Raw genomic sequence first — 16,009 nt, forward strand, 5'->3', positions numbered from 1 at the left:
TATCCTAATATTTAAAATATGCTTTTGGATTTGATTCTGAACGCAAACATCATGTCAATGACATATTTTATACTAATACATTTTTTATTCTACAAAGAATTACCTTTAAAATAATTTTATATTCCAATATAATGTTATATTCAGGGCTAAGACTGTATTTACTTTAAAAAATTTTTATTCTAACATGATGTTGCCATGGAGGAACTGTGGAATGTATGAATCATGTGAATGAATGAAAGTATGGATTTGAAATAGGAAAGAAAAACATAATCATTTATAGAAAGCTCACAGTTTCTTTATAATTCCCCCTTAATATTCTAGAAGGGCCTACCAGATAAATTGGCAAGAATACTAACCAATAAGTTCAACATTTTAAAAACATAAAATCTTTTGTTTTTAAAATTTTTATAATTAAAAAAAAAATTTTTCTTTCTTGTCAAAGGTATGATTTCTGAGGATAAGTAGGGCAAACCTACTATTTAAAGTAACAAAGGATGGATTGGGCAATTCAGAGTTCTGGTATTAAAATCGAAATAAAAACTGAATTAGCCATATAAACAACTAAATTCTTCCCATCAGCATTACTGAAGCTTCCTGAACCTTTTGTCCATTCATTTTTCAGTTAAACAATAAAGATGTCATTGTGAAAACAGGTTTTGGCAAATGTGCATTTCATGTCCTCCATGATTATTCTCACAGCTACCCATGTCAGCAAGAGAACTGATTTGGCTTTTAAGGAATATAAACTTTATTTCTCTTTTTTTCTTTTGAAAGTCAAATGTCTGTTAAAGTTGTCTTCTTTTATTTTATCCTGTGTTAAATAAAGATCAAGAGATGAAAACCTGAATGTGTACTTGAAATAAATATATGATACAAATTGAAAAGATATAGCTATTTGCTATAAACGACCATATTTTAAAATTATGTTATTAAATACTTGAGAAACAAACTATAGCGGAATAAAATTTAAAATAATGTTGGCTTGCCAGGCAGGCACAGATGTGCACCTCTGTAATCCCAAAAGCTCAGAGACTGAGGCAGGAGGATCACAAATGCAACTTAGCTAGGCCCTGTCTAAAAAAAAGCCCAAAACAAAACAACGACAAAAAAAACGGGCTAGGTATATGATTCAGTGTAGTTGAGCTCCACTGAGTTCAATCCCTGGTACCAAAACAAATGAAAAAAAAAAAATTGTTGGCTTGCAATTTTATGACCCTAAAAATTTTCCATAAATACTTTTTTTGCATTGATGTACGAATTACTTATATTCAAAAAGAAAAAAAGTAAGCAATAAAGTATTTTTTAACATGAAGAACAATGGAGAAAGGCAAAATATGAGGTAGATTAATAGCATTATTTCAATCATATTACATTTGCCTGATAATCTTAAAATAAATATTCAGTTTTTTGCTTTTTGTTTTAAGGTAACACAATAATGCAAAAATTTCCTTTTTGTTTACCACTATAATCCACAACAATGATATATATTTCCACTAAGGCAACACACCAATCAGTGTAGAATTATTCACATCAAATAATAGCTTGACAAATCCTAGATATCTTAGAATAGATACACTGAATTTCTCAGAACATCTTGAAATTTGAAGCATGTAGCACATAAAGTTAACACTTGTGTAGATAAATGAGAAAAGGTAAAACTCGTCTTATATAATTCTAGTTAGAATTCCAAAATAGATATGCAAATCAGATAAAATATTGGGAAAATTCTAGTAAACATAATATTTAATTCTGCAAACATTTTACTTCCATTTCATGTTGAAATGAAATTTACTATGTTGGAAGCATCTGACCTAGTAAATTTTTCTATTCATATTTTATTATAGGATATATGTATTTCTTTCCAAAATGTATTAACTGATTTAGGAATGAATCATATTTTAACATTGTTTTCCACAAAATGGACGGAATCAACTTTGAAAATAGATTTTTATCCTAAAATATGTGAATAAATTATAATTATACAGCTTAATACTTTGAAATTAACTATTGTGTGCTTTCAAAACACATTATTCAATTTGATAAATGATCTCCTATTGATATTTGCTGTTTGGGGTTTAGGGTTTTCAAGTCTAACTAAAAAAAATAAACATCAGATTTTAAAATTGTGGGACAATAAAATATTTAATAACATAGAATTCCCAAGTTTGTATCTTGATAATTAACATAAAAATTCAATTTGTGTCACTTACTATGTATGTGTATAACTCAATAAGTACAGGGAAATTCCTTTTTTATGTAATTTTAATAAATGATTTTTATTAAAAAATAGTTAAAATATTTCATTGAAATCTGGAAATGAAAAATTCACTTGAAAATACACTCTTGTTGAAGAATCAACAATAGTGCCATACATAATTTGCAAGAACTACTCTCATTTACTCCCAACATACTGTTTTAAAAGTTAGGTACTATAACATAAATGGCTTGTTTCAAAGGTTTGAACATGGATGGATGTAGGTAAACAGGGAGGTGGAAAATTTTTACCAATTGCTATTAACCTGTATCACAATAACATGCAGAGCATTACCAAAACCATTTTCCATGTTTGTATGTTTGTTTATGTTAATACAGATGTATGCTTTAATTCAGTGATTCTTTATTTCTTTTTTCTTTTGAAGAACCTAGGCCCTTGTGCTTCTAAGACAAGCACTCTACCAACTGAGCTATATCCCCAGTCCTCAGTGATTCCTTCAATCTGGGATTATGAGATGGGCATCAACTTATCTATAAAAACATGACTGTGAGAAAAAGTGAATATTTCAGACCATGAGATTTTCAAAGGAGTGAATAATAATTGATTTATAAAATACTAAGGACAGTGTTTGAATAAATTATATCAAACTAAGAATACTTTTTCTTAAATGAAATTGCTATTACAAAAAATGCTCCTCAGCAAAACTATTTTTGTAGAAATTTAGATATATTCAAATTAAGAATTCTTACAGAAAAAGACCAATTTTAGAAATTTTAGTTACTTTTAATCTCAGAATCCAGAATTATAAAACTTGATGGTTATCATCAAATGAAGTCAGAATAATTTATTCATATATTAAAATATGGAATAAATTTTAGCAAAAACAATTTGAAATTGGAAAATTACTGCATCAAGCCATTAACTCAATACACATTTAAATACAATAAAATATGAATAATCATCATGCATGTTATATAAATATTAATGTAGTTAATTTGGTAAATACACAAATATTTTGATAAAACACACACAAACAACACAGACACCACAAACTTCACTCTTGCACTAGAGAAAGTAACAAAAAGGAGTACACTCACAGATAGAAACTTGTTGCTGTTGTCTTTCCCTGGAAACAATTTAAATCCTCTAGATTTAAAATCTATGGCCTTTTTCACTAGTTAAAAAAACAAACAAAAACATGTATCAGAAAATACAATTCAAAAATGAAATTCAGTTAACAAATTTTGTTAGCATGGAAGTATGCAAGTTAAAGAAACTGCTTTCTCAAGCCTGTATAGGGTACCCCAAGGAAAATACAAAAAAAAAAAAAATAATAATAATAATAATAAAGTAATATAATCACCTAGCAATATAAGCAATGTAGAAGAATTTTAAATATTCTATAGGGAGAAAACTGTGATATGCATAGGTATTTTTTAAAACTATCCAAACTTTTATATAAAACCAAACTCTTAGAACTTTATCATAAACCACTTGATTTCACCAAATTGTAAGGAATAAATTTAACTAGAAAAACAAATAATGCTGGGACATTAGTATAGCAGGAAGAATTTAATGAACTTGGTTTTAAAAATTAAATTTAAAATTTTAATTACTTAAAAATTTAACTTATTTGAAATATTAGGAAGTACTTAAGAAAATAATACAATTGAAAATATTCAAAATACATTTTAATAATTCTTCCACTAATTTCCATTCATTATCATTTCTTTTGACACTATGTCATTCTACATTCAACAAAAAGTGTGAAAGTGAATTACAACTATTTGGAATCTTGCTAGTATTTGAAAACTTGCAACTTTCTACTATTTCTAATCTTAGATATAGAAAAATCAATATGCTAGGATGAGATATCATATTGTGCACTATATCAAAATAGATACAACAGGATAATCTAAGAAAAAATGAATCCATATAAATTCAATGGAGTCACCTAGAAAATATTTTTTAATTCAAATATGTTAAAAATATTTTCCAAGTAATTTGGATTAAAGAAACTTTTGCTTCCTTCTAGTACACATTATTTAATTAAGTCTAGAATCTATGGATTTTTAAAAGTGATAATAGTTCTGAAGACCATTTAAAATTTTTATTGACACCAAGTAAAATAAAGAATATGTATTTAACTAAAATCTCTCTAATTAAAAAATATTACATAATCTGGCCTAAATAGATTCAAATATCAATTACTTTCTTTCAGGAAAGACATAGCATGAACAAAAATATAAGAAATATATTTAATGTAACCAATTACAACGATCTTTACATAGCATTTTTTAATCAGGTTTATGGTGAAGGATAATAGTTTTATACATTATGCAATTAGGGATGGGTTGTGGTGCTGGGTTCAATCCACAGTATCAAAAAATAAAGTGAAATATAAAATAAAATAAAAATAATTATGCATTAGGTTTGTTCACACTTTCAATTTGGAAAAGCAAAACTGATCTTCATTTGATAGTTTAAAATCATTGTTTCATTGATTCTGGACTGTCCATTTTACCAACTAGTTCAAATTACATATATCGATTATTGGATATGACTATTTTTGTGATTTGTTTCTTCTTGTTAGTACTCCAAAGGTAGAAAGGAAGAGACAGACAGGATCTGATGATTTATTGGGATATGTATTTATGAACTATCTATGCATGCTATGTAGATTAATAGAGGAACATAACTGGAGTACAATTTAAGACTCCCAATCCTTGACAATTATTAGTTGAGTGATTTTGCAAGAGGATCTTTTTTTTTTTAACCTCCATTCTTTCTCTTAACAAAGTAGGTAAAACTAGATTAACCTCTTCATCTCTTTATGGTTCAGAGATTCTGTGACTCTTATTTATAATGAATAATGACTATAGGCCTCTCTAGTGGTGATTCTCCACCTACACCCCCATGGTAACCTAAAGCATAATTCTTCTGAAGTATTCAAATACTCTAAGTTTAGTTCTGCCACTTTCGAAATGTCCTGCTGCCTCAAAATGTTTTTTTTTATAATAAAAAGAATTAGCATTTTTTATTTCTGTGGCATACTTACAGATTTTCCCATCCCAAACATTAATTATAATAAGGAATCTACCTCTATTTTTCTCTGCATTGTACAATTTTACTTTTTAAGTATTACAAATTAGTCTGAAGATTTCATGATAGTTTCAACTCAAGTTTTAAATTCTAAAAGAATTTTTTTTTTTTTTTTTTGGTGATGGCATTATACAACCAAAGGCAAAAGTTGTAGAATATTTTATGGGTTAAAGAGTTCACTGTTGTAAATAATGTTTCAATACTGTTATGTGTGGGGTGGAAAAATATGTACATGGGGAGAGGGACAGGTTTGTGTGAATGCTTATATTTAATATGGATTATTTGGTTAAGGCAAGGGAACAAAACCTGAAGACAAAAACAATTGAATGCTTCTAGCCAAGAGAATATCAACGCAGATCAGGAATTCTAAGTATTTTTTTCTGGCTCTGAAAGGACTTTTATTAATGTTCTATTTTTAAAAGCATTTACATATCAAATTATTTTATTTAAAAAATCTACAGTTTTTAAAGACAAAATGATAATAACTATAATTTAGATAAAAGAAGATGAAAGGTCAGGAAAATATATATTTTAGGACATAAAAGGTTGTGAACGAGCAACAATATAAAATTTAAATTCACACAAATTTTAAAATGTTAGTAAACAAATACTTGAGAACATTTTATAATTTTTATAGCAAGAACACGTATATATTTATGAATAAATCAAAGGGTTGAATATTGTTTTGATTATAAGATCCTGTCCTATGTCTTTTATAAGAGATTTAATATCACAAATGTGCCATAAAAATTTAAATAAATCTGACATGTCACTAAGGAATGTTTCTAGTGACCAAGGTTAACTTTAAAAAAAAAACCTCTTAAAATTATGTATTTCAGTAAGAAGCATGTAAAATTTATACAAAAGAGAGTCAAAGTCGAAATGCATTATGATGTATTTATAGGTTAAGAAAATATTTAAAGACAGTATGTTATTTGTGGCAATTCCCTTCACTATTCAGTGAGCTTCTCAAGGGCAGAAAAAAATATTTTTTTATGTTGTGCAAGTGTGTGAATAAATATATGCAATATTATTAGTTCTCGGTCATTTAACTAAGGGTATCTTTTTGAGAGAATTTCCTTTATTAATTTTGACTTAGGAAAGGTGGAAATGATAAAAGACTGAATACTCAAGATCATTTGTAAAGCTATTTTTAAACACAAAAAATCTATGTATGCTCTAATAAATTTAGAAAGCACTAAATGTAAGACTTAGAATCTTATGCAAAAAATCTGTTTCCTTTGTTTTCTTATGTTTTTATATGCCAAATTCTTTTTATCACTTGCTAGTTTTTATTACTTTTTTGTTTAACCCTTTTTTGTATAATAGAAGTATGTTTGAATATGTGAAAGGTTGAGCAAAAAGGAACAATATGTGAGCAATCAAATCCATCTTTGCTTAGTTGAAAAACCCCTTTGTTTCTGTAACTTTCATTGGGTCAGTTTTAAACCACTATAATGGATTAGCACTGTGGTATCTTCCAGGTCAACTACCGTTCTATTATCCCCAAAATCAGTTTGAATTCTAAACTTCCTTTAAAAACATATTAAATTAAAGTGATGTTCAATATTTATTTAAGCTTTGCTTTCATGTTAATAAACTGAAGTCACATATTTGAAATGAATTAAATAACTCCTATTACAAAAAATAAACATATGTACATATGTGAAAATGACCTGGATTTTCTTCTAAATATGTGTTTTCCTTAAGAAATAGGTTTCACATGACTTTTTTTTGGATTCTGATTAGTGTAAATTAAGACCATGAGTGGGAGACAAAGATTAGGATGTAGTTGAATTAGTACTGGTGTTGATTTTTATTTTTAGAAAACTAGACATATTATATAGATATGATAGGTTTGGAAAAGATAACCTCTAAGTGGTCTCTCTATCACAGAGCTTCTATAACATAATCATAAAATATCTCCTGCCTTCATATTCTTCATTGAAACTTGATGGGTTTTTCACCACACAGTCTAAAAATTCAATATCTATATTTTGATTGTTTTGTTTTCATTCTTATATACAGCAAAAATATTTAAATTTGGAGAACACTTATATCTTTGAAAACAAAATACATTAGTATTAGTAAAACACTTTTATCAATTGGAAATAATTCATATTCAAGTTTGTGTACCATTCTCCTAGCAGATAGTACTATTGTGTATTACGTGTCATTAGAAAAATCCTAAAACTTCTCTCAGTTTCCACCTAGGTTATTTTATAATATAATAATTAAGATAAAATGAATGTAATATTATAATTTTGACTTTTCAAGTTTGCCATATTTATTCTGACAATAAAATATCCTGGAAATGGTGATGGCTGCATTATAAATATGTGATTCAATCAGAATATGATAATTCTTGAAATGGGAAATAATTTCTCAGGTGCAAGGATTGGTATCTTACTGATATGAGGGAGTATTTCTGCTTTAAAATTTATTTTCAAATGTTCAATAATGTCTTTATCTTCCCCTTTTGTATGCCATCTATAGTATATACTTTTTGTTTTATAATTTCTACTTGTTTTTTTAATTAATTATAATCTTAACATTGTATTCAATAAGTAAAATGTATGAATAAGAAATTAATTTTCTTTAATTGTTTGTATATTCAAAATAACTGACATGTTTTGATTTTGAGAAGATGGCACATCTTAGAATTTACATGGATACTAAGAAATACAGTCACTGACTACTAGTTATTACAGGTTAAACAATGTTCTTTGTTACATTTCTTTCCCTTGAGTAGGAACTGGCAGACTTGTTTTCTAGTCCCATAAGACACGAAATACATCTGTTAATTTCTCCATTCAGTTCTAGAAGGTTCATTCCTTTAGCCTTAACTATTTGGAAATAGAATTTGGACCTAAGAAAGACAGGCAAATGTCATTAGAACCCTTAGTTCTAGCCTGGAGAGTAAATGTATTTAGAGGTTATTAAAGGAATTATCTGTGTTATGAAGACAGGTTTTGTCCATTTGTTTGCTTAAAGATAAGTAGCTGCTCAATGCTGCAGGCCTACAAAGAATAAAAGTTAACATTTTTAAAACATCCTACTCAGCTGAACAAAACACTTAATAGTATGTTTAGCATGGGGGCCTCTACTGATGACTTCTTCCATATAATCCTTGGAAGAGGAAAGATGAGAAATTATGTTGATGTCAGCGTAAATGCTGGACAATATTCCTGCATTGTATGTTTTTCCAACTTTCATGTAAGTTTCACCACTGGATTAATAATACAAATTTCTGAGAAAATCACATTTCTTTATAAATGTTCCCATAGTCTAATTTTTTAAAATGTGATTAGAAATATGCTGCAATTACATCATGTTTGGAGTATACAAGTGGAAAGCATAATAGAAAATTCAACAGCATACTATCAAGTTATTCAAATGAAAAATATTTTATAACAATGTTAAAAATAAATGAAGATAAAATTGTATCAAGAGAAATAATAATAGCCACCATTTGATGGTCAAAAGCAGTGATGCAACTAATTATTTTCAAAAGTACGGAAAACTTCATTTATAGAAAAAATATAAAATAGGGATTTGTGAGGTCTAAAATATTTTCAAATTCAAAATAAAATTTCTATATTTTAAAATATAGAAGTGAATACTATACATTAATTTTTATAATTACTTAAAATCTTGATGTACTCTTCCTATTAAAATGATACTTAAAATCTTAATGTACTCTTCCTATTAAAAAGATACTAGAGATAAGTAATTGGTTCAAATACCATAGTATGTTTATTTTTGTGTTACTCGGGATTGACCTCAAGACCTCATGCATACAAGGGAAAGCACTGTACCACTAAGCTACATCTCCAGCCCTCCCCAAATGCTTTTTAGATCTTAAAATTCTACACATGCCACCACTAGTTTGTGGCTAATACTTATTCTCACATATAGAATATGTCACTATAAAATGTGATGCTCAATTTTTAATAAGAAATATGTAATTGTGAAATTTACCACCATGCTTAACTTCTATAATAAATTCTTAAATTGGCATATAGCAAGAGTCTATAAATGTTAGATATCCATATCAATTATTACCAGTTATAATTAGTCAATCTCAGAGGCCATTCCAGTTGGTGATTCAATATACTAAAATTTTTTCAACTATTTTCTATTGACTTTTTCATTATGTAAGAATAGTATCCAAATTGTCATCTACTTTCCCTGGAGTTCTAACTCAAAAATTGTATTTTGTACTGTTAGAACCCTGCCCAAATATTTTATCAAATTAGAAAATTTAGTTGGGATATATAGAAAGTTCCTTAAACATATAATCAATCACATTAGATTATATGAACCTATAAAACAATTATTGAACATACAAGGGACTTAAAATTAGCCCATTTCCATTTTTCAAAAGAAGATCCTGTAGCAAGTTCTCAAAATTGAAAATGAAATTGACTTCAATTCCCAATCTTTTCAACCATTTTACAATAGAAATATTTGTAAATTTTTTACTTGGGAAACTGAAGAGAATAGTAAGAATAAGGTAACATCATGCTTTATAAACACAATTTGTTAATTTTTCACAGGCCTTATAGATTGAATTACATTTGTTACTTTTTATATAGGAGACAGAGGGCTGGGGATATCATAGCTTGGTGCTAGATTGCTTGCTTATCATGTGCAAGGCCCTGGGTTTGATTCTCAGCACTGCTAGAAGGGAAAAAAAAAAAGGCTAGGAAACATTGAACAGTGTAGATAACCAGCTGAAAAAAAGAATCACATAACTAATCATTGGCTAAAGACTCTAAAAATTATATATGGACTTTCTTCCTTCCTGGAGATGTAACAAATTCAGAGGAATCCATAACATTTGCCTAGATAGCAGCAGATGCACCCGCAATGCTTGGCGTAACAGGTCTTACAGTTGTGGTGTGCTGTAAAATGTCAGGATTACGTGAAAAATGTGGGCTTTATATATTCACTTTAGGGATTCTTATAATTGGCATAATAAAAGTCACCATATGGAAGAGTTACCATTGATATGGTTTGCAGATAATTTTAACACTTCAGAATTATCTCAGTCTTTAATTAAGCTTTTAATCTTTATTTTCTGCCAGCTTCAAATAAACTAATGCTAAAAAGTATCTTTGGTCCTGTAATCAAATATTAACATCCACTCAATTTATGCATTTTGTTAGGCCTGTTTTTGGTTGATATACCATATACTCTTGAACATAAGTGGCTTTGTTTGCTTTCATTATAATTTGTTTTTACATAAACTTTACTATAAAGTTAACATGTAAAATAATAACAATATTTTCTTACTCAAGATAAAGTAAGGTACACCAAATACTTTTTCTTTTCAGTTTCAAAGACTACTTATGTCTACTATGATGCTTTCTAAAATGAGAAAGAATCAACTATTTTAATAATAGTAACGACTTTAATGATTCTTTTCAGCTGTATAGTGGAATGAATCTATCCTTCCACCACAAATTTCCTTAGTGCAGTGAAGAATTATAAATTAATAATTTATAACTGTGAAATTATAATTGCAGTTTCACTATACTTTCACAATAATTGTGAAACTAGAGAAAACAGAATTACTTAAAGATTCTATCATTCCTGGGATTTAGGTAATATTACTTTAAACTTTTGTCCTTAGGGAAATGAGGTACCTAAGAATCTTAAAATATGAGTTAATCTTTTTCTTAATTTGTTCTCATTTATCTTTACCTTCCAGGATTTTTATACTAGAGTATACTGCCTTCTTATAAGAACTCCAGAAAAAGAGAGTCCCACTCATTGGTAGTATGTATAAGATACTGGGTACCCAATGCCTACCTGTTATTGAAATCATAAAAAAGCAAGTGAAATCAGTTCCTCTATTTCTCCTCATGTGAAAATAAAGAAAAGTTAGGTGGATAGTCCAAGGCCATATGTATGTTAGTATAGGATGTTCATTCATTTGACTTTGACAATTGAATACTAACATCTGTACCACCATCTAATTATGAATAATATCATTCCACATGTTCAATCAGAACTCTCAAGTGTATATCGTGGAAAACTACAAGCAGATAGGATTAATTCATCTTATTCCATTTATTCAAAGCTAATATAAAATTTTAAATTACTAGTAATATTTGATTTTAAGTATGTTTTCTTTTAATGTGGCTTAGAAACCACATTGACTGGACTTGATATCAAATAAAGACTTTGATTATTTACCTATAGCACCAAGTATAATCTCATAACTTGAATTCTCATAATATGGTACTTTTAAGAGTATGAATACATGAATTAAAATGGTACAGCATAAACAAACTGATATTTGAAATTTAATTCATCATCTAGAGTTTTTAGCAAAATCAACTTTGGCTTTGGCTGTATTCCTTTCTAATGGGAAAGTTCAGGAGAGTTGAAATTTTTTCTTCTTTAATGTACACCTACTCAATAAAAAAATTTCTGGCCTCTGGATAAAATCAATTGAGAAATTTCTATCACTTTAATATCATTTGATATCATGAAGAAATGCCACTTGAAGAACATTTTAAAGGAAGAGAAAGCATCAACATGAAAAAACAAAAGTCCACAATTTAGAATATAAATGATGTAATTATGAAGAGAAAAATATTACATGCAATGCACCCCAAACCTAACACCATGCTGTTTCTACCATGTATGAAGGTTCTGCTCTTTCTAAAATTGTAAAGATTAATTGTGTGATTTCACTCTGTGCACAGCAGGGCAGCCATATGCTCTAGAAAACTACATGCAAGAAAAGCAGCTTGTTGCAAAAGTGGGTGAAAATGCCCTGAAATAATTCTGAACAAGATAAAAATGTCTCTAACACAGGGCCATTTCCTTCTATTCCAAAAGGCAGAGGAGTCCGCTTTGGCGCTAGCTTTGAGCACAAATAGAAAGTCTAGCCCCTTCAAAATATTTTAACAAGGAAAAAGATTTAAAAGTCATATACATCACATTTACTGTGATCATTTCATTCACAGGTAAAATAAGTTCTGTAATGATTTGAGAAAATCAGCTATGCATAAAGCCATTTTCATCTCTGATATTTCAAGTTAACCTGTCCCTTCTTATCAATTCAATACATATTGTTATGATTTTCCTTATCTTCTCATTCTACTAAAATGATAAATACATTCGAGTATAGAGAATAAACTACCAGCATTCTGAATAATGTTGGTGTGCCTAGTAATTGGTAAAGAATTAGGAAAAAATATAAAATAAGTTCCATATTACTATGGAACAAAGGAGTTAGTGTAAAAAAAAAAATGTAGGTTTCCTGAAGAACCTACTCAAAGATTAATAAAATATTGGGTTGTCAGAAATTCTTAAAATCTCTGCACTCTACACAGGGCTAATTCAAAAGCATGGTTTTGAAGGGTAGCATTGGATAAAAATGTTAAAGTGGTTACTTGTAGATATGTCATTTGGATAGAAAATAAATTTGCATTGCTTGATGTTGTCATACAAGTCCTCAGTCATTCAAAGTATTTTTATCAAATACCTTTAAAAACTACATAACTTGTTAACAAGTAAATTCTAACATTTTACTTTTTCTCTTCTTTTTTCTTCCAAAAATCAATTACTTAACAAAATGTAAAAGAAGTAGAAACAGAACAATATAATTACTGTTATGAATGATGTTCCTTAATTTTACCAATGAGATGAAATAGAGTAATGCAATAGAAAATGAGAATGATATCCAATAAATAATCATGTATCTAAATAATAAATTGGCACAATTCTGGACATAGATTTTTTTGAATAGTTACAGATGTCAACACTGAACACAACTTTCACAAAAAAAAAATGTCAGGAGGGAAAAGTCAAGAGAACAATGAAAAAAAAAAAACCAAATGATAGAATATTGATGAATCATGAAATACAAAGTCAATATTTCAATGTAATTCCCCCCCCCCAAATATTGGGAATTCCTTATCTTACTAATATTCAAATGAATTTTATATCCTAAATGAATAATTACTACTAAATGAAAATGTTCTTATAAGAATCACATAAATAGGTATTTTTAAAAGTAATAAATTTTCCCATCTGTTATCGTTTATTCTTTAAGATGCTATGAAAATATATTCATCAGTCTCATATAGAAAGACATGGGAACTCAAACAGGTAAAATCAAGTTCAACCATTAACATAAGATAAAAGATAATGCTTAAATTTTCACTTGTGAGAAATTGTATTTGATAATCAATTTTTGTGTCCTTATTATCATTATTTTCTACTTTTATCTGTCATTTAGCCATCCAGAGATTATAAATAGTGTAAGTAAAGGAAAACTAAAACTTGGTGGTTTATTTTTTCTTTTATAACACAATAATATTTTAAAATAATATACATCTGAATGTGTAGAATTTAGGGTAACACTTAAAATCATGGGCTAAAATTCGACAGCATTTATTTCATCAGTCAAGCACACATGTATTCATTCTTCCAGTAAAATAACGAATGTCAATAGCTCAATCATTCATAAAGCTTGAAGAATTATCACCAAGTTTAGTCTAAAAATGCATTTGGCCTAAAATATCTCTTCGGTTCAAGAACTTTCCAGTTTTAGAGTCACTCTTAAGGAATTTAAGTTTAGCTTTTAATAAAATATCAAGATAGTTTAGCAACATTGTCATTATTCTACTAAAGAAAATATTTCTCCAGGAGTGGACAGAGTTTCATATGTGTCACTATAAATTATAATCTCCCTTATTTAAATTCTTGCCACTCTGTGTATCAGCATAACCTCAAGACTTAGAGCAGGTACAGGCTCTTGGATCCCACTTCAACATCATAAAGTCACAATCTGCATTTCAACAACACTGCTAGATGATTTGTGTCCACAGTTAGATTTGAAAAGCATCTAACATATAGACACCATGTCACTTACAACTGCTAATTTCACTTCTGGAAATTGCTTTCCTATTCCTATTTACTTCAAATTCCTTCTTCAAATTCTTATAAATGTTATTTATGTACATTTGATAATATAGTTTCCATATCACAGTCCAACAGTATTTAGATTAAAATAGTCCTTTACCAAGGCCTCAAAGTCAAAGGGCTTATTTATTTCTCCCTATGATATTCACTTAATCTACAGTATTCAATTCTAGGAATACTAGGCTTTCTTTTTCTCAAGTAAAACTCAAGTTCTTTCTAACTAATTTATTAACTCAATCTGTGGTATACTTTTTCCTGTCTCCAGAACATGGCAGAGCATACCTTCATGCATATCTCCTCCCTATTAGATGTCAGTTTAAATTTTAACTCCTCAGAGGTCTTTCCTGATCATTCAAACCTAGAGAGTATACACATTCACACAACCTGTTTTGATTTTCCATTCTGAATCATCAGATAATTATTAGTGTAGTTGTCACTTTCTCCCCCTTAAAAGTTCAATGAAGAAGGGTCTGCATAGCTTTCTTCAAAACTGTATATTCAACAACTGGTGGAGAGAGAGAAAGAGAGAGAAGGGGGAGGGGAGAGGACAGACAAAAAAATTAGAGAAATGAAAAATAAATAAAAGAAAGATAGAAAAGGAGCAAGGAAGAAATTGAATGAATAAATAAATTATAGAAATTTAGGCAGTGACAAAAGTAAGAATAGCACTTTCAGCTGTTCTTAGAAATAATACTGCTTAAAGACCAGTTAGGATTAGAACCTAAATAGAAAACTTGAAATTTTAGGTATTGAGTTCCACTGAGCCCAGGGAAAAATGTATAGGTGGCTAAATTCACATTTACCAGGGTAAGCACATTGTCAGTCTCTGAAATGTCTTGATGGTAGTATTGATTACTTCTAAGCTTGTTTTTATGTCAGTTATAAAATTAAATAAATGACCATAAAAATTAGTACATGTCAGCTCAAATACCAAGAGAAAATATCTGGTGATAGTTATTACCTTAATTAACATAAGATATCATCAGGTAAAATCAGATATTTTAGGATTAGATGGGGTAGTGCCAAGCACATTATTGAAGAATTCATTTATATTTAAAGATGCTTTCTGAATACCCAATTTATCCATCCATCAACCTATTTTTGAGTGTCTTATTAGTGGTTTAGGAATTCACTACTTCCTAAAGCACACAATTTATATTTTAACAAAACCCAATGGTAGAAGAATCTTCTTTGTTATAAACTACTTTGTATTATTCTGTGGTTTCATACACTAAGTTCTACAACCTATGCCACAGGACATGTGATAGCATTGTATCACATGTTTAATTAAAGCTACAGCTCATCCTCATCTAGATACCATGCTTAGACTCTGTTGATTCTCCTATAATTGACCAACAACTAATCTGTGTAATCCTATCTCTACAACTTTCCCTTGAGAATGAAGAAAGTATCTAACATTCTTTGGAATTAACATGCTTATTAGCAAGAGACAAAATACTCAATAAGACCCTAATGATTATTATATGAACATCAACCAGTATCCACCAGGATATATTTAAATAGCTACCAATAAATTAAAAATTTCAATATGATAATGCTTATGTAGCTTAAAACAAAACAAATCTTTAAAAAAACATATTTTGAATGTACAACTTCATACTCATATAAAAGTGTTAATAGAATTTTTGAAAATGGTATTAGTTACTTGCAAATACTTGAATATATTTAAAATATATTTAGATGTGCCCATATAATCTAGTGATGGGCACATAGTAGGCACTGAAG

The 16,009-nt window shown here is 28.7% G+C and overlaps 1 protein-coding gene across 2 annotated transcripts in view; it reads right to left on the reverse strand.

The window, feature by feature from the left end:
- The window catches only part of CSMD3 (CUB and Sushi multiple domains 3), a 1,211,679-nt gene that overhangs the window by 760,884 nt on the left and 434,786 nt on the right, over nt 1-16,009 (reverse strand). The window contains exon 8 of one of the 2 annotated variants that reach the window (XM_079134050.1): nt 3,309-3,389. The exons of the other annotated variant lie outside the window; for it this stretch is intronic. Coding sequence (XP_078990176.1) covers nt 3,309-3,389 — 81 coding nt within the window. The remainder of the gene's footprint in view (nt 1-3,308; nt 3,390-16,009) is intronic. 2 annotated transcript variants of the gene reach the window in all.

The sequence above is a fragment of the Sciurus vulgaris genome (genome assembly GCF_902686455.1).
Source record: "Sciurus vulgaris genome assembly, chromosome: 1".
Taxonomy (NCBI): Eukaryota; Metazoa; Chordata; class Mammalia; order Rodentia; family Sciuridae; genus Sciurus; species Sciurus vulgaris.